The 18,657-nt window shown below is 35.3% G+C and overlaps 1 protein-coding gene across 2 annotated transcripts; it reads left to right on the top strand.

The window, feature by feature from the left end:
* Positions 1–747: 747 nt before the first annotated feature.
* On the top strand, positions 748–18,528 carry Hk (potassium voltage-gated channel subfamily A regulatory beta subunit hyperkinetic). 2 transcript variants are annotated; one of them, XM_083082178.1, is made up of 9 exons: positions 748–2,146; positions 4,190–4,371; positions 7,928–8,141; positions 10,021–10,148; positions 11,632–11,838; positions 11,926–12,023; positions 12,306–12,362; positions 12,671–12,877; positions 13,281–18,528. In XM_083082178.1, the coding sequence occupies exons 1-9, from the start codon at positions 2,022–2,024 to the stop codon at positions 13,380–13,382; spliced, it is 1,320 nt and encodes a 439-aa protein (XP_082938304.1). In that variant the 5' UTR covers positions 748–2,021; the 3' UTR covers positions 13,383–18,528. The 2 variants fall into 2 exon arrangements, with proteins under 2 accessions (XP_082938304.1, XP_082938303.1); XM_083082177.1 differs by having other exon boundaries at positions 749–2,146; positions 4,190–4,428.
* The last annotated feature ends 129 nt before the right edge of the window (positions 18,529–18,657 follow it).

Here is an 18,657-nt window from a genome sequence, read left to right as displayed (position 1 = left end):
GCACAATCGCCAACAAAGGCACATGTTTCTAATTTTATAAACAATATACTAAGAATGAAGAATGTTAATTTTTCTATTAGTTCTAATTCATCATCGGACAATAAAATCGCAATAGTAATAACTTCTTATACGACATTATTATCCCGATTAATCGATATCCAAATTATTCGAAGCGTCTCGATAATGACGTTTGCGATATCATCTTCCAACTGCTCCAAGCATATAAAAGAAAAAGGTACAAATATTTCTTTGCTTTCTCTTATCTTTTCGGTTATGCTTATTTACATAAAAATCGTCCCAAAAGCATAGAATAGCCCATACAGCACAGAACATTGTAGCAATATTATTAATATTGTTGTAACATTGCAGCAACATTGCAATATTGCCGCAATATTACTGCAATGTTCTGTGCTGTATGGGTTTGTATTCGTGTATCGCTATAAATTAATATATAATAAATACTTTATTATATAAATCCAAAACGATTTCGCGACTTTGCATCTGTCGCGGGCGATAGAAGTTTAAGTTTTACGGCATGGGACGACGGGCTGCGATTTCGCAGCCCCCGAAAGCGTGAAGGGACAAACAACGTCGTGGGCTAGGATTCGCACACAAACGTCGTAACTCTCGTCATGCGCGTCAAGGTTTCGCGATTTTGCGCGCGCCCGCTTCTTATTGCGCGCGCAGCCACCGCGTGGGGGTGGATCGGCATCATCGGGGAGGGGTTGTGCATCGCCACCGTCCACCGTCACCGGGAGAAGGTGAAGATTGCACAGCGGTATCGAGCGGTGTGTGCGTGCGGTATTGCCTACAGGGAGCACAACCACTCGCCATCTCTCTCTCTTTTTCTCTTTTTCTTTCCCCTTCTCTCTCTTTCTTTCTCTTTTTCTCTCTCCCTGTCTCTCTCTCTCTCTCTCTCTCTCTGCGTGTAATCCCATACGATTCTTACCACTCATGTTTCGTTGGCGATTTGTGTGTATTCCTTTATGAAAGCACGTTACTGCCGCGCCGCGACGGACCGTTATCTCGCGGACGCGTACTTATGCTCGGATCCGAATCACGACTGCCACCTGATAATGCCCCTTATCGTTGCCGCGCGCGTTACGTGACCCGTGATACGCGCGTTACGGGAATCTACGCAACGAGCAGCAGCAACAGCAAGAGCAGCAAGAGCAGCAGCAGCAGCAGCAGCAGCAGCAACAGCAGTAGCAGCTACAAAACCGACGGTGGACGATTCTCGTGACACTGTTGGAGAACGACGGGGTGACCGACGATGGATCGCAAGGCGAAATTGTAGCCCCGTAGCTGTAGTTCGCGATCGGATTGTCATCGCTCCGCTTCATAATAAATACCTCCGTGTCGCCGACACGCTTAGAGATCATATTATACATATCCTAGCTTCATATCGATCATTCGTCCCACTTCGTAGCACTTTTGCATCGTTTTCGATCAAACAAATTCGCTCGAGTTAAACGCGTTAATTGATAAAAACTGTGTCGTCCCTGAACGCGGATTGTGCCGACGACTACGAAAAGCGGTCAAGTTTCTATGCTCTTCAAAAAAAAAGTGGTGCCTAAGAGTGATTACAAAGGGAGAATAAAAAAATTTGTAAATTAGTGCCTACACACTTATGAGCGTGCAATAATCGATGATTCGTCGATTCGCTTACTTATAATCGTAATCTATATACCTTGCGCATTTTAGGATACGATTGCTCCAATGCTTCTTTATCACGCGCCGATTATGTACAACGCCAAAGTGTCAGAGCAAAGAAAAAACGTACAAAACGTGCGGAGAGACGGAAGGAACTAGAGCCGATTAGAATAGAATCAGCTGAATTCGGTAAATATACGTTTCGAAGGATACACGGGGCAAATCGCCGTATTAGGGGTCGAACACACGCATGTACTCGTCGAGAGCTTCATATGCGTGGAACTCCATAAGGACTCCATCCGGCCCGTTTTCGCGTCCAAGAGTGTATCCGACAGACTGAAAAATCACTTTTACCATTCGCGTTAGTAATGTCGCGATTAATGCTGTGCAATCTTGGCAATGCCTCGACGGCGGGAAATGATACGAACAACAACGCAAACACGAACAGCAGTATGGAGGACGATGATTCTTATCCACTGCCTACAATCTATCGGTATGTAACAGTACGATTGTTTCTCGCCAAAGAGAAATTCTATTCAAAAATCCTTTGACAATCTACCTCGTTAATTTCTGAGAATATAGAAAAATAAATAAATTATAATGATAAAATTCGTCATGTATATGTCAATCCGTTTTTAATCAATTCAATTATTTTTATATTTCTGTGCGGATACCGTATTGTTTGTAAAAATCATTCTATAAATCGATCCTATATCTTTAAGTTTCGTTTTCCTTTACATTTTTTGTGTATTCGTTTAATACGCTATCATGTGGCTCGCACATCGATACAAGATTCGCCGATACGAGAGACGAATTAAGTGGGAAAATATCGAATATTTCGGCGGGGGGCTCTCTCTATAATTATTAAGCGCGATCAGTTGACAAAGCGATCGTGCCTGCATAATGTCGGGCAGAGTGATCGGTATATACACGGTGTATGTATATCGAGTATTCGAGCGAAAGGCGATATTCCCCGACCTGAAACCTATCGTGGCGCGTCGTCGTCCCCGCGCCGGTGACCCACATGCAACGGCACGGCGGCGGCGGCGGCGGCGGCGGCGACGACGACGAGGTACTCGTGGTGGTAGTTTTAGCTTTTAAAGGGGCACCTACGTAACGTATCTAGATGTTTCCGAAGAAAACCGTTACTAAGACTACGCTTGTAACACAACCGATTCATTGTTCTAAGCAAAATTCAAACACGAGTAATTCACGATGAAATTGTGTCATTGACGACGATAGTTACATCGATATATTTCCCCCCTTCCACCCCGGCGAATAACAGGAGCGAGTTTGCATTAACGTCACTCTTGAAGCTAACTTTGGCCGTATAAGAGTTTCTCTTCGTCTGTATCATGTGTCTGAAGAGGGAGAACATAATTCTCCAGAGTGAGATGGCATAATAGAACTTTGCGTTGGATATTGATAGGCAGCGAACTTTAATTCAAAATGATACGAACATACATATTAAATAATAGTTTAGTTTCTGACCAATGGGGTCGCAAATTGTGCGTGAAATTATTCGCGTCCGAATTTTGCCTTAAAAGAATCGGATAGTTTTCGTGTCTGCGATTGTAATATTAAGTTGATGTAGTCGACACGCGCGGGTTTAATATTCCCATATTTGCATGACATGTCAGACAGACGTAACGCTATTTGTGAGGAATATTCATGAACTTTAACCATTCTTCTCTCTCTCTCTCTCTCTCTTTTCCTCGCGAGATTTTGACAAAACATGTCATGCAGATTTGCAAAGTAAATAATAGATGATAATCTTGCTGATATTTAGAAGCACTCAAATTAATAAGAACAGGAGGGAGTTTTTCTAATAACTCGCTCTCGATTCTGTGGACAATTATTAATATAATTGAAAATTCTCGGAAATTCATGTATGATGGATACACGCGCTGCATCGCGTTGCACGTACACATGCGCGCGCGCGTATAAGTAATGCATAACGCGATTAAATGGCGCGACAAGATAGGATCAAAGTAATACGGGTCGTTCCACAACAATCAAGTGTCCCTTTAATCTCAAAAACTATGAAGTAAATTAAGAAATATAACAGTTGCTTCAAGCATCGATAATTATCGAATTTTAGCAAAATAAATTTTAACGAGACTTGTAAATGTATAGCAAAACATTGTTGTTTGATTAATTTAAATTTGAATTTGTTTAAACGCAAATTTAACTTTAACGCTAAAGTCGTCTTAAAAAAATTATATGCACAAAAATTTTCAAAATAAAAAAAAGACATTTATATTAAATATTATATTAACTTAAAATTATTCCAAGATCGGAAGAGAAAATTGAAAGAGTAAAATTAAAGAACGGCAATGACAAACGACAGCTTTGCGTCGCTACAAAAATATTCGCTAAGGAGAGGAGTCTCTCTTTAATTCCGGAAATCCGGTGCTTCTGACACATTTCAAGATATCAATCATAATCGATCGTAATCGATGAGTTATACGACGAAATATACAAGGATATATAAGCGATATCGATACACGATAACTCGTGTACTTTGTATGCGCAGCTGCCGTGCACCCATAGCAAGTCTGGATTGCATGGAAGAGTTCAACGGCGGCGGCGGCGGAGGTGGCGGCGGCGTAGGTGCAGACTCGGGCGTGCACTGCAGCAACACGACCGGAACCAAAGAGCAGCTACTAACTAGCTGCATTGCCGCACAAGCGCAACGTTTGCAGCATCCCTCGCCAGGTATTCGCTACCGCAACTTGGGCAAAAGCGGTCTACGTGTTTCCAATGTTGGATTAGGTACGCTGAATGTATTCCCCCCACTTTCGTAGAGTCATTTCTGAGATTCTTTTCTCTCTTGCAAAAGCTTCTCTCCAGCTGACAATATATACATGTGTGTGTGTGTGTGTGTGTGTGTGTGTGTGTGTGTGTGTGTGTGTGTGTGTGTGTGTGTGTGTGTGTGTGTGTGTGTGTGTATGTAGAACCATCATTTTTCCGTGTACACGTGTTGCAAATCTTGGAATGCATACATCTCACGCGGCTATCGGATTTTTATTATCCCGACCCAGCCCGCGTCGAGATTGTCAATTTGCGTTTTCGCATTCATTATTTATGTAATATTGTCTTATCGCCAACGCACATTTTTTTCATTTCTACCGTGCTCTTTGAAAGGAGGACGCGAAAAATACTATATATTTTTATAGCTGATTATTTATGTGTGTGATGGTTGAATCGGTATTCACGTGGCTTGCGTAGACAAGATGCTGCGTTGTACATATATCTAGTAAGCGCCTATCAACTATTTTTTTCCGATATATAGCAAATTTAAAAAAAAGTTTTCTTTTTCATTCCGAAATAATGTTGCTGTTATATTACTCTCCGTTAAAAGTTGAGTAATTTTTCTCTATTCTTTAGTATATAGTTTGTATTCTTCAGTATTTCTTCTATATAGTTTACATTTTATTAAATATGAAAACAAATATAATAAACCTTAAAGATATATTTTATCCTTTCAAAGTGATTATTAATAAAAACGAAAAAATATTTGAAATTTTTGTACGCTTAAAAACTGCATGCTAATTTAGAAATAAGTTTCTTTTCGCGATGTTTCTTTATAAATTTCTATAGTTTCACAGATTCTTTCGCGAACGCTTCGCTCACTGTTTTTCACATTATTGATTGTTATTTCTTAAACACATAAGCTTTTTCCTTTGCAGCATTTTTATGTAAGCAAGGCCGGCTGAATATTCTCAAAGTGCGAATTTAAAAGCAATTTATTAATAAAGATTCCTTGGACTTAACAACAAATTTAAAGACACGCAAGGATGAATTATTTAATTGAATCAACATGAAACTTCCTAATTTGACTTATTTATAGACAGATTATCACTATCATTATTAATCTCGTTGAAACTCCGAGTATTTTTGGGAAAGCAAAAAAAATTTTAAATTTACTCCGATATGAGCAGCCCTTCATAAATGACTACATATACATGTAAAACGATACAATTATTATAAAAGCATAGATTTGAGATAAATAAACAATAAGAAAACTGTGAAATACTCAAACTTAAAATTTATATAAAATATTATATGTATAGCGTTATATATGTGTCGAAAACCAAAATTACTGTTATATTTTTTAGAATATGTATAATAAAATCGATTACCGTGGAAATGAACAATTAATTTGACAAGTAATAAGTGACAAATTAAATATATAAGTACTCACCCCGTTGCTGCATCATCGGTCAGATCCTGTTTCTCCTTCTCTCTTGTTCATTCTCTTCTATTCCTCCTTTCAACACTGACTCGCGAAGACAATAAAGCATTAATTATGATTACGGATAGTTAGCCAAATGATCATCCGACAATTTGCACTCGGCATTCCTGACATTAATCTCATACGCGACGCGCACTTTATTATAATGCGACCGAAAAAAGACGTGAATTCGACCGACTTCCGCAATCGTCGTATTATCCTTTGAGAAGCGCGAAATGTACGGAAATTACCAGCAAATGTTAAGCGTGATAATTATTACAGCATTATCAGTAATTGTTAGCGATTATCAATCCGCGTAATTAATTAATTCTCTCTATAACAATACGTACAATCATCACAGTCATGGCAATGATTTGAGAGAATGCATATATTTCACGTAATATATCCATTTAAATTAGGAATCGATGCGGCAAGGATAGGGGACCGAGAAATGATAAATTGTTTTATCGCGACATTTACGGGTTATGATTACATCCGTAAATATGTTTGAAGTTATTATACGTCTGATTTTTCCATTTGAGTAAGCATAATTTATCCATCGTTTTTGGATTGAGAAAACGTACTGTTTTTATTACTATTACTATTAACCACAAAACAACAATTTCGTGTATGTGTCGCTTTAATTTCTATTTCAAATAAATATACTGTACTAAATATATCATTAAGCGATTGTCGCCACGAAATCGTCTCTTATATCACTTATCACCGAAATCGGATCCTCTGACACAATTACTAATCATCATAATTCGAGCGGGCAACGTATCTTATCACTCATCTCATCCTTCATTATCCTTCGAATTGCGATCGAAATAAGCACGCAGGAGACATTAAACGTAATAGTTATTATAATACATAAACACTTTTATATGAAATTAAAAAAAAAAAAAAACAGGAATAGATATAAATATATAAGTACTTTGCGTTAAATAAATAGATAAATAAAATTCTTCAACAAGTATTGCCGCATAAAACGCGAATATATCCTCTTCAGATATGATCATGAATTCTTGTTAAATATAATCTTGTTAAATGTATAATGTTTAAGCATACGCGAATATTTTGATCTTAAATACAGCTATTTCAAATCTTGATTGTTATTAGTCTATCTCTTTTCTTATCATGAGATATTCTAAGAAACGTAATAATAATAATAATTAAACAAGAATGCAATAATACTTTTTATTTTCGATACAATACAAATTTATTAATGCAAATTTTTTGTAAAAATTTTACGAATTTTTTGTTTGTTTAATTACTTTTTTGTTTATTTACTTCAAGTTTGTATTTTTATTCATAATTTTATCGTCTTTTATCATATATGTAGCCATTGTGATTTTACAACATATTGTATAACATATTGTATAACATATAGTAGCCTGTTTAATTTTACCGAATTTTAAATTTCGTTTTAAAAATGTGTATGTATATAGCGTAAATAGTGTATGTATAGCAAGCTTTGACGAAATATTATCCTTATATTATTATCCTTATATAATTGTCTTTATCTTGATAGAATACACGATGGAAAAAAAAATATATATATATATATTTACAAATTACATAAAAAATACATTTCCTTTTTAGAATATTTAATGTAAGGCTGAAATATAATGATATAATATAACGATAGAGAATATTTATTATTATAAGAATTGTAAATTATGCATTTGTTTTGTTATTTATTATGCAAAATAATTATAATACTCTCATTTGTAAAATATATAATATTATTGAATAATATCAAGAGATATCAAGATTCTTCTTATTTAGTATGTTTCATGATTATAAAAATTATACAATTCCTTCCGAGTCTACTTTTTCCAAACCGGCCTTGCTAACAACTCATTTTCCAGGACGGAATGTCTTTCTTTTGCGAAATATGGATGAAAGAGCTAAGTGTGCTGATACTAGATCCGCAGCCCGGATAGGCGACACGTCGGTATTATTACCGCGATTTCGATTCTACGGTCGCGTAAAACGATCGCTGATGTCGCTTGATTGGTTTTATGGTCGCAGGAACATGGACAACCTTCGGCGTGGGCGGCTGCGGCAGCGAAGAGACCGCGGAGGCTGTCGTCGCGCTCGCCTACGACAGCGGGATTAATGTGTTTGACTTGAGTGAAGCGCACAGCGGTCATCGCGCGGAAATCCAATTCGGTCGCATTCTGCTGAGACGCGCCTGGAATCGTTCCAGTTACGTCGTGACGACGAAAATTTATTGGAACACCAAGTGAGTAGAGTACTGGTCGTATTTGCGCGTGTTCTCGGTGTCATTTGGTGGCGTCGTCGTGCGATGATGATGATGATGATGATGATGATGATGATGATGATGTTTAGCGAGCATTGATGATAGCGCGAGAGTGACTGTCTATAGTATATATATATATATATATATATATATATATATATAGAGAGAGAGAGAGAGAGAGAGAGAGAGAGAGAGAATGAGTCTGATAAAAAGTTTACTATATTTTTCTCGAAAACGGTTAGAGATAGGGAAAGAAACTTATTATCAAAATTATAGGACAAGTAGGAGGACATGTTAGGTTGATCTTGAGTAATCTTGAGTGTCTTTGATTTCCACACCAACTAAAATTTTCATTATTTAAATAGGAAAAGGTACTCTTGAAAGGTACTTTTGAATCATTCCATCGATAGCTTCAACTCAATGACCTTCATAACTTTTATATCAGAGCATTTTTTTTCGAAAAATCAATCGAGATATTTACAACATTGAAAGTCAGAATGAAGGTTTGGAACGGATGATCTCGCAGAGAATAATGCAGGGCTACCTCTATTTATCCATTTGTTTAGGGACATTGACTCTTGCTTTGTAATTATTTGAAAACTAAGGCATTCTGATATTCACATTTAAATTGCAATTGTACAATCGACAAGTACATAAATCACGCTGCAAACAAAGATCCTTTTTAACGTTTTAAATATTAAATTATTCAATTTAAAAAAAAATATTATATTCTAATGAAGAAGCGTTTGATGTATTAATAATTTACACCTTTTACTGTAATTGTAATGATCAAAAAAATCTGTTCTAAACTTTTACAATATGTCCCCTTACGTGTCCTGAAATTTTGATAACGAGTGTCTTTCTCTATCTCTAATCGTTTTCGAAAAAAGTGTAGCGAATTTTTTATCAGTCTCACCCTGTATATAGTGATTGCTCTCGTCGATGGCTCTCCTTGTTGTTGTAACGCTGCTGCACGCGAAAGCGCGAGCAAGTTTTTTTTCCTTTTTTTCTTTTTTCCATATACGTGTTGTGCTTCTCGATCGATGGCTTCAGTGTATAATCGAACTTACGCTCACCGACCTGCGAACTTTATCCCTTTCGCGATCGTTCCCAACTCTAGAGTATTCTACGTAGACCATGATATACATTAGATATTGTACGTGATGCTTGTACTAAATCGTAAAAAGTAGATGAATTAAAAAGAATGTCTTTTTTTTTCTATTATCGAATCGCAAACCTATTTATGATTTTCGACATCATTACTGAAAAAAAAGAAAGAAAGAAATTTACGAAAATATTACACGGGAAGAGAATGGATATGTAGATTCTCAGAGAATTAAATTCTTCTCGTTATCATAAAGATTACATACTGAAAGTTGCCAATCATTTCATAATTCGAAGGTTATCGATATCTTATCACATATATCGTATTTACCGATTGCATATCTAAAACAATATCGATGCAGAAAATAGTGTCTTTCTTTAAAATACTTTTCTTTAAATTGATATGCCATCGATATGATTAATCGACGCGAGTGTATTCACTTCGAAAGTCGTTTTATTTTAAACAAAAACTCGATAGAGAAGGATACTATGAATCTCGATACGAGACGACCTCGTTTAATATTAAGTGGACGGCGTGAATATAAGGCTCTGCCTTGACATGTGGATCGATAACTAGGTTTCCGTGCGTTAAGCCGCCTTGATTGTTAGCCGCTCGTATTCGAAGTCGCGTTCGCGAAACGGGGGGGAGAGACCAAGGGACCATAACACATCTCACATTTTTACGAAATTCATTAGTAGTATTAATCCGTCTTGTATTATATATGATGAGATTGATAATATCTATCATTCTTGATAGGACCGAGGGTCGCGGGCTATCGCGGAAACACATTATCGAGTCCGTGCAAGCTTCGCTCGTCAGGCTGCAACTGTCGTACATCGACATTGTCATGATCCACAAAGTCGATCCAATGTGTCCAATGGAAGGTAACTTTCCACCTTCTTAATATTCTCTTGTGAGTGATACTCAAAGATTCGAATTCTTCCTCGTCCATTCCTCCATTCAAACACTTGCGGCACAAAACTCATTGCACAAAATGTCATATTCCATGAGATATATTGCAATAATAACTTTGATATTTAAAGATTCCTGTCAACGTAACATTTAGTTTCGATAAAAGAAACACTGTTGCTACATAAACTATAAAAAAGCAAAAAGAGAAAATTATCTGATTGCGAAAAGTGTTAAAATTAACATAAATATATTAAAGATAAAAGATCGAATAATACCGCATATCAAAATAATATCAAAATATACTGCTTTTCTGTCTCTATTTAGATTTAATACATGCATTTTTAACGATTCGAATTTCGATTTCCTGTCAAAGAATAATCTGTAATAAATTCTTTATTTCTAATTTCAGTTAAAGAAATTTATAGTCGATACTCTTGTATATAATTGATGATTTATAATATTAGATGTTGCTTCATTAATTTAAATATGAAGAGCTGAAAACATTCACTCATCAATATTTTGATAATAGTCTGCTAAAAGCGATTCTCTTCATAAAAAGAAATCATTTCGTAATAAATTCTGCTTTTCATGGATAAAGGTAAAATTATTTCTCGTCGGTAAAATTATCTCTCTCGAGCGTTAACTATAAGCTGAAAATAAAATTGAAATCCTCGAGCCTTAGAAAGAGATTATTAATTTATTATAATAAATTAATTTAAGAATACTATAGTCTTTTTCATATTTATAAAACACGAGTCCATTGGATAGTGTTATGCAATGCAATTATTACAAAATAAGAAGAAAATGATTTTATAATTAATAAAAATTTGATCTGAAAAATTTTATCGATTTTCACATTGCATAACGCAATTCAATTTCACAGAAAACATGAGAAATCTTTTCAGTCCATACAAGAAATTTGAAAAAGATTAGATAAAGTTATACGAGAAAAAGATCTCCGTTATATATAGTGACGATTTGATGTTTGGCAGTTGCACTGTGCCGTAATAGTTACCGTATGCTTCTTTCTATACTCAGTACTCTTATAGTGAAAATGGAAAGTTATTGTTGTAAAAGTGTATATGTATCTCGTATGTATTTCTTTTCTTTTTATCGATATGTGTATAAACTTTCTCCTGTGTTTATGTATCGCGTTAATGTATGATGCTTCAATATCGTGCGAAAAAAAAAAAATGTATGCAAGTGAAAACTACTTTGGCTACTATTTTACCTTTATCCCCATACGTTTTAAAATACATACATTTCTTTGCTTTCTCTCTTTCCGATAGATATATTATTTCTCTCATGTTAAAATAAAGATATCCGTTTAACAAAAGAGATAAATTAAGATTAATTTCGCATCGTTCACACCAATCATTCGGCAATTTTTCCACGCGACGAAACAACTCCTTTATCACTTCTTGTATCTCACGTATTCATGTGATCTCATTTCAGAGATCGTTCGCGCTATGAATTACGTTATAAGCAAAGGTTGGGTAATGTACTGGGGTACGTCGCGATGGACACCCGTGGAAATTATGGAAGCCTATACGAACTGTCGGCAGTTCAACTGCGTGACGCCGATTGTCGAGCAAGCGGAATACCATTTGTTTTACAGAGAGAAACCTGAGCTTTATATGCCAGAATTGTATAACAAAATTGGTAATTCTATTTCACGATAATGTCGAAATAAAAAAATTTTTATCTTTTCTCTCGACTTGTTCAAAAGTAAACGCTTACTTCTTACAGGCGTTGGTTTAATGGCATGGTCCACTGTCACTATTGGAATGGTTTCTTCAAAGCCGGAAGATTGCGGAGTATCGTTTCTCTCGAGATCCTCTTATAAAGTAAGTATGTATACATATGTGTGTGTGTGTGTGTATGTACAGATACGTTAGAGTAAATAAGTGTGTGCGCGAATTTATATATTTTGTAGAAAATAATTCGATAAAAACGTCTCTCAAGAGTGTCGCGAAATTGTTGCTCTCAGAGTGAATGCTCTAGTAGCGTTGTCACTCTTGATATTCGGAGTATTTTTCTCCGATATAAGCTATTAAAGATGAAGGATTGTTACTTTTCGTGTATAGAGATGTATATCTCGCAACAAGAAATAATCTTTATGATTTCAGAATAAATACTCTTCATTTAGTTGGACGGAGGATGAAACTCAATCTTTGTACAAGGAGGTATGATTTCGCCGTGCATAATATATTTATAGAAAAAAATGTACACATATACATATGTGCGTGAAATATAATTGAAAACATAATCGTGTAAAAGCATTTTGTACTCGTATGTATTTTGAGAAGCTTATATATTCGCCAAGACTAATGATATATCATAAAGTTCTAGAGATAACCCGCAATTTTATTATTACATTAATTAAATATGCAAAATATTTAATTCTGGAAAATGTCGACCTAATGATGCAGAGCACGAGATATGATTTATGTCTCTCTCTTCAATTAATTTTCGTTTTTATCCTTTAACGCAGGAATACGGGTGGAAAGACAAATCCGCCGACGATGAGACTCGGAAATACTCGGATAAATTGCGGGACGTGTGCGCTCTGGCCGAGAGACTGGGATGTTCCTTCGGACAACTAGCCATCGCGTGGTCTTTAAAGAATGAAAGTGTTCAGTGCCTTTTGCTTGGTGCATCCAATATAGATCAATTGTACGAGAGTCTCCAAAGTTTACAGGTAACAACAAGGCTGTTTACTTTTCGAAAGGCGTATATTTGAATATACGATATTTAGATAACGTATATAAGATTAACATCGAAATTATACCTTTCCTATCATCGTCAGATATCACATAACATTTTAAAGTTGCGTATAAACTGCGCCGCTTATCGACAAGTTTCGACTGATTTGTCATTGTTTTGATTTAGATAAATAAGCATTTAATGCTTAATTAATCGCACGCTTTCTTTATCAAAGTGTCTAGTCCAGTCTAGTAAAGAAAGATAATCTATCTACATTTGCAACTATCAGAAACCGCAATTAAGCTATAATTAAAAATATTGTTAAGAATAGTAATAGTGCTTAACGCGAGACTAATTAAGAATCAAAAGCAGAAGAATAGTGAATGTGCGGTTTTCAGCTTATCCCAAAGTTGAACGCGGGCATAATGAGCGAGCTCGAGAGGATTCTTGACAACAAACCGTCCCGACCGCCGATGATATCCACACTGGCGCTTAGATGACAATCAATGTGCCCCCACGGTAGCGGTGGGGGCTCCGTCGAGGAAGCGGGTAGTCCGAAGAGCGAAGGCGGCAACAGCCACGATCAGGAGCAGACCAAGGAGGTGAACAACAAGATGCCATTCTGCGAGATACAGTGAGATGCGCGGACAGCGATCTCGCTACCCTCGGTATTGTCAAAGCTCGCAAGGATCGACATGGACGAAGGTCCATCTACGCGTTTCTCATCCACATCCTCGCTTTCACCCCTTTGGTCGCGGCGTAGGTCGATTGTACATACGACATACGTCGACACGAGTCGATGACAATACTTACTTAATTACGAGAACAACATCCGGAAACTTGCCGCGAGACACCAGTCGGGTATTTCTTCACGTACGATATTTATATCTGCTCTCTCGCGTACGTCATTTCGTGGACTATACGCAGATATATAGAGGAGGATATATAAACGTAACGTTACGCAAGCGGGATCTTTCCCGTGTTACAACGGAATCGCATGTCGCACTTTTTGAAGACATTTTCAGAGAAATGATTAGGCTTATTCCACATAAATCTCTCTGTAAGTCTCTCTCTCTCTCTCTCTCTTTCTCTCTCCCTCAACCGGGAGATTTATCGTCGAGATTTCCATTCGCGATTCCAAGTGTTCATTATTCTTAGTATTAATAATCCCGTTTGCTACTCACACTGTGAGATAGTGAATGACCAGCGTGTCTCCACACACGAGCAAAATACACTTGTTCTGCCACTCACTGGTCGAGTAAAAGTGAATTGCGAATGATATAGCACGTCGATTATCATTTAAAAATTGCGTTATAGATCATAAGAATTTATCAAGAATGAATATTACCAGTAACACTGCGCGTTTTACGTATTCTATTCAGAGTATTTTCATCTGTAATACGTGACGCACACAACTTCGGTCATTCAATATATATTTCTTTCGCTACAGCTACCGCGATTAATTTTTCGCATCCTTTCCACCAATTTCTCTCTCTCTCTCTCTCTCTCTTCTTTATTTATCTTTTAGTTTTTATTTTCTGATCTTGCATTTTAAAAGACGCGAAATACATAGCATTTTTTATAAAACAGGAAATACATTGTGTTACAAACTTATTTCTCATATAAAGAATACTCTCTTTGAGAAATTGAATTTTTTGTCGCGAGTAAATAGAAAATCCGAGAATAAGAAAGAAGAAAGAAACGGCATTTGAAGACAAGCACGAATAATTGTCGATAATCGGTTGAATCAGTGGAATAAATCGAAATAAACGGAAAGTTGGAAAAGAAATTTTTTGATTCGAAATGTATTTAATCCTTTAGTTCCATTCATTCGTTAGGCTTAGATGTAATAAATTTCTTAAAGGTTACATTTTTTACATTCGTAATATTTTCGCACAAATGTTTCTTAAAACGTGCACGTCTGTCATGCACCAACTAAATATTCGCAAACTCTCAATTAAACTCGGATGTAAATTACAACATGATAGACTTACAAAGAATCTTCGAAGAGCCGAACACAAGTAGTATGTACACAAAAGAGAGATCTATTTACTTCAATAAATGCCGTTTTTCTATAAAAGAGAGACGTTTGTGTGATTATGGCCCACACAAGAACTTTCGGCTCGTCACAAAGAGATACAGCACATTCTCAAGAAAGATCATTTATCTTAAAGAGAGACTTGCGAGATTCCTAGTGATCTCCACAATAATATCTTTGTGCAAAGTATCGATGCTTCTGAGAACGTACTTTTTTTTATTTATTTCGCAGTTTCTTTAGATCAAAATGTAACGGTCGTCATATTTTTGTTATAACAAGTGTCGTTTTTCTAGTCCACTTAAACATTGCTCAAATATAATAGATTGTGAGAAAATTTCTCGCTCCTGTAAAGAGGTATGGCTCGTATTTAAAATATACATAAAAATACATTATGTATTATATACATTCCTCGTATTAAAATCTGCAATCGATTTTTAGTTACATTTCGATGAAATCTATTTTTCAAAATTATGCGTACGTTGATATCTTACAAAATATAGATGCATATAAGCAGGGATACATACACGAGAAACATAAAAATATTAATAATATATAATCTTTTTCGAACCAAAACACATCATGCGTTCGTATGATTATTTCTTTCGAAATTTTCTCACAAATGTGCCATACGCATTATCATATTTTACATCCGCGCGCGTGATGTAAGTCAAACTCATTTTTACGTATATGTATGAATGCTTGTGTGTGTGTGTGTGTGTGTGTGTGTGTGTGCACGCGCGGGGATTTTCTTCGCACTCTGTATAAATATCATTGACATTCCACTTAATCTTGTCAAGCCAATTATCGATGATAAATGCGAGAGAGCCTCTTTTGGAAATGTACGATGTGTCGCATGCGCTCAGAGAAAAGAGGGATAATAATGGAAGCTGCCAGTACGCTTTTATCGCGCGCAATATATGATCTCTTCGACTCAGAACTTTTGTCCAAAATGTTATATATATATATAGATACAGCGAGAGATGTATAGGTGATCTAGCGTAAATATTTGGAAATGATAGAGAGAGGAAATATCGTAAATGAATATACAATAGTACATTCGCATCGTATGTATTATTACAAACCGAAATAAAGTGATCTCTGGAGGGACTATAATTGTCATCGATTTGTGGATCATCCGTTACTTTGTACATTTCCGAATATTTACGATGTAAAAATGCCGATGGAGCTCTTGTTGCTGACGATCGAAAGAATTATCGATGAAAGCTGTTAGAAATAACGAAACATGCGTGGTATCAATGTCTGAGGTTCAAGTTAGCTTCAGCACTGAAAATGGTGAGATCGATATAGAGAGATCGTCTATCGGTGTCGCTCTACAAAAATAAAATAGTGACACGGCAAACAAGTAAAATTGATGATGCTTTATTTAGTCATGACTCATGACTATAATTTTAATATGCTATCAATTCTTTGCGCAACGAGCTTTTGCTTTACAACTGCTATTAGATAATTAATTCATTCTAACAAATGCTTCAGAAGAGGAAGGAAATACATTTTCGGAAGAATAGAATAGTTTTAATTTCTCATTTTACCACGCGTTTGTTTTGATTTATATCGCAGTTTTCCCATACTCTATTATCGCTTATAATATTATATTAATATCGTAGATTGAATCGTATCGAATGAATTTATTCTTAAAATCGGATTAGACAAAGAAGTTTCTTACAATATAATTATTTGAAAGACACTTACATATGCTTAATTGTTTATCATATTTCAATTCAAAACAAATCTGTGTTTTAACATTTGTGCAGTTTTTATATTTTACGTTTCTTTGCGTGTATTTAATAAAGATTAATATATTACTGCAATAGAAGGGGAAAATGTTACAATATTAATATTACAAAGATTTGAACATGCAATGCTAAAAGCAAACTGCACGATAATCCAAATAAGGCACTTTAAAATCAAGGCAATCCCGCAAAGACCAGTTTCCGCTATAGCTCTTTTAGCAATTATATTAATATTAATAATTTTTATTTAATTTTTACATATTGTCCACAAAGGACAAGCCATGTGTTAACGATCGACCATAATTGATATAAAAAAAGAGAGATATATATATATATATATATATATGTATATATATATATATATATGTATATATATATATATATATATATAATATATATAAAGTTTTTTATTTTTTCCCAAAATATCGATTTTACTCGCGTAACCTTTTTCCTAAAATATATGATTTATCCCAAAATAAGAGGATTACTTAAAAATAAGAGAGACGCAACGTCACTGCGGCTTATTGCGTATATATGCCTTCACCGCCTACTTACTTATCGCCTGTTTACTCCCGTAAAGAGATACATATAGATCTTGCTGACATATAAGCAAACCCATCGTATCTTTATACGATAAAAAGGCAAAGTACGGCAAGGTCGCAATGCCATAATAGAGAGAAAAGCAATATCTGAGAGTCCAACAAAAATAAAAAAATATTTCCGACACGCAGAGTCCTTTCCCAATCGTATCGAATAAAAAAAATATTCACAAAACGTCATGATATTTTATTGTCCGATCGTTTCCACGATTTTAAGAGCACGAAGAGCACTTGATTGATTCTCGTAATACACGGGCAACAGTAAAAGTAATGAAAAAAACAGTAATGAAAAAACGAATCATCGTGATAGATAATCCTTGATGCCCATTGCTAAGGGGATATCCTAACTTTCATTGGGTATATCCGCGTACGGTCACTAGTGACATCCTAATCAAAGGGGACCAATGCTGCGATGGGCATCTTACTATTATCGCTTATCCCAGGGAATCATTGCTGTGATAATTGGCATGTACCTAGTATCGTTAAATATGTCATTATCGATTGGCACATTTGCTAATCATATATGGTGAAATCTTTTCAATGAAGAAAGAAAAATTTATATTATAGAGAAAGAGAGTAGGGATAAAAAAATGTGATACGAAATCGTACTTGAAATTGTGAGTTCATATACACTAATCATTGCGAATTGTATCAGGTATAATACATGCATACGAAGTATGTAATAATTTATATGTAAAATGGGTATGTGAAAAAAGGATTAAATTTTTTCTTAAACAAACTTACGGTACATTACAATTACAACAAAAAAAAGAAAAAAAAGAAATTGGTGCGCTTATATAATTGGATGTGACATCAATCGCTTCGTGCTCGTAGAATGCGGAACACGAATCGACAGAGAAAAAAATGTCATGCCGTCCGCTTGTAAATATATAATATAGCCAATTTATACTATAATACATCAAGTTTGGGATGGGCAAATAATTTTACGATATCAAATTCTACATTTCGCGTTTGCAATTTTTAGAACAAACTCTTCTTCAAAGTTACGTATTTTTTGGCAAAAGTCTCTTTACAAAATAATATAAATTATAGAGAGACCAGATTTTCGTCTATAAGCGCGCGTATAATTTTCAATAAAAATATAAGCGGATCACTGGATCGCGTGATTGGCCCATCTCAAAAATAGATACTTCAACAATACTCTTTTGCGTCCTTGATTTACAGCATTATATAACACCTAGTGTATAAATTATATATATAATAATAATTTTTATAATAAAAACTGTATAAAAACTCATATCTATGACATATTAATTCCTTATTAGGAATTGAAAATTATTGCATGGATATATTTTATCACGCTTTAAATGTACAACTTTTATAAAAGTCGTTAAACTAATAACAATGTTAATTTGCGAGTTTGCAA

Source organism: Camponotus vicinus, unplaced genomic scaffold (assembly GCF_025532165.1).
Source record: "Camponotus vicinus isolate PSW18456_S1 unplaced genomic scaffold, iyCamVici1.0 SCAF_11, whole genome shotgun sequence".
Classification (NCBI taxonomy): Eukaryota; Metazoa; Arthropoda; class Insecta; order Hymenoptera; family Formicidae; genus Camponotus; species Camponotus vicinus.
This window is presented reverse-complemented; position numbering and strand designations above follow the sequence as displayed.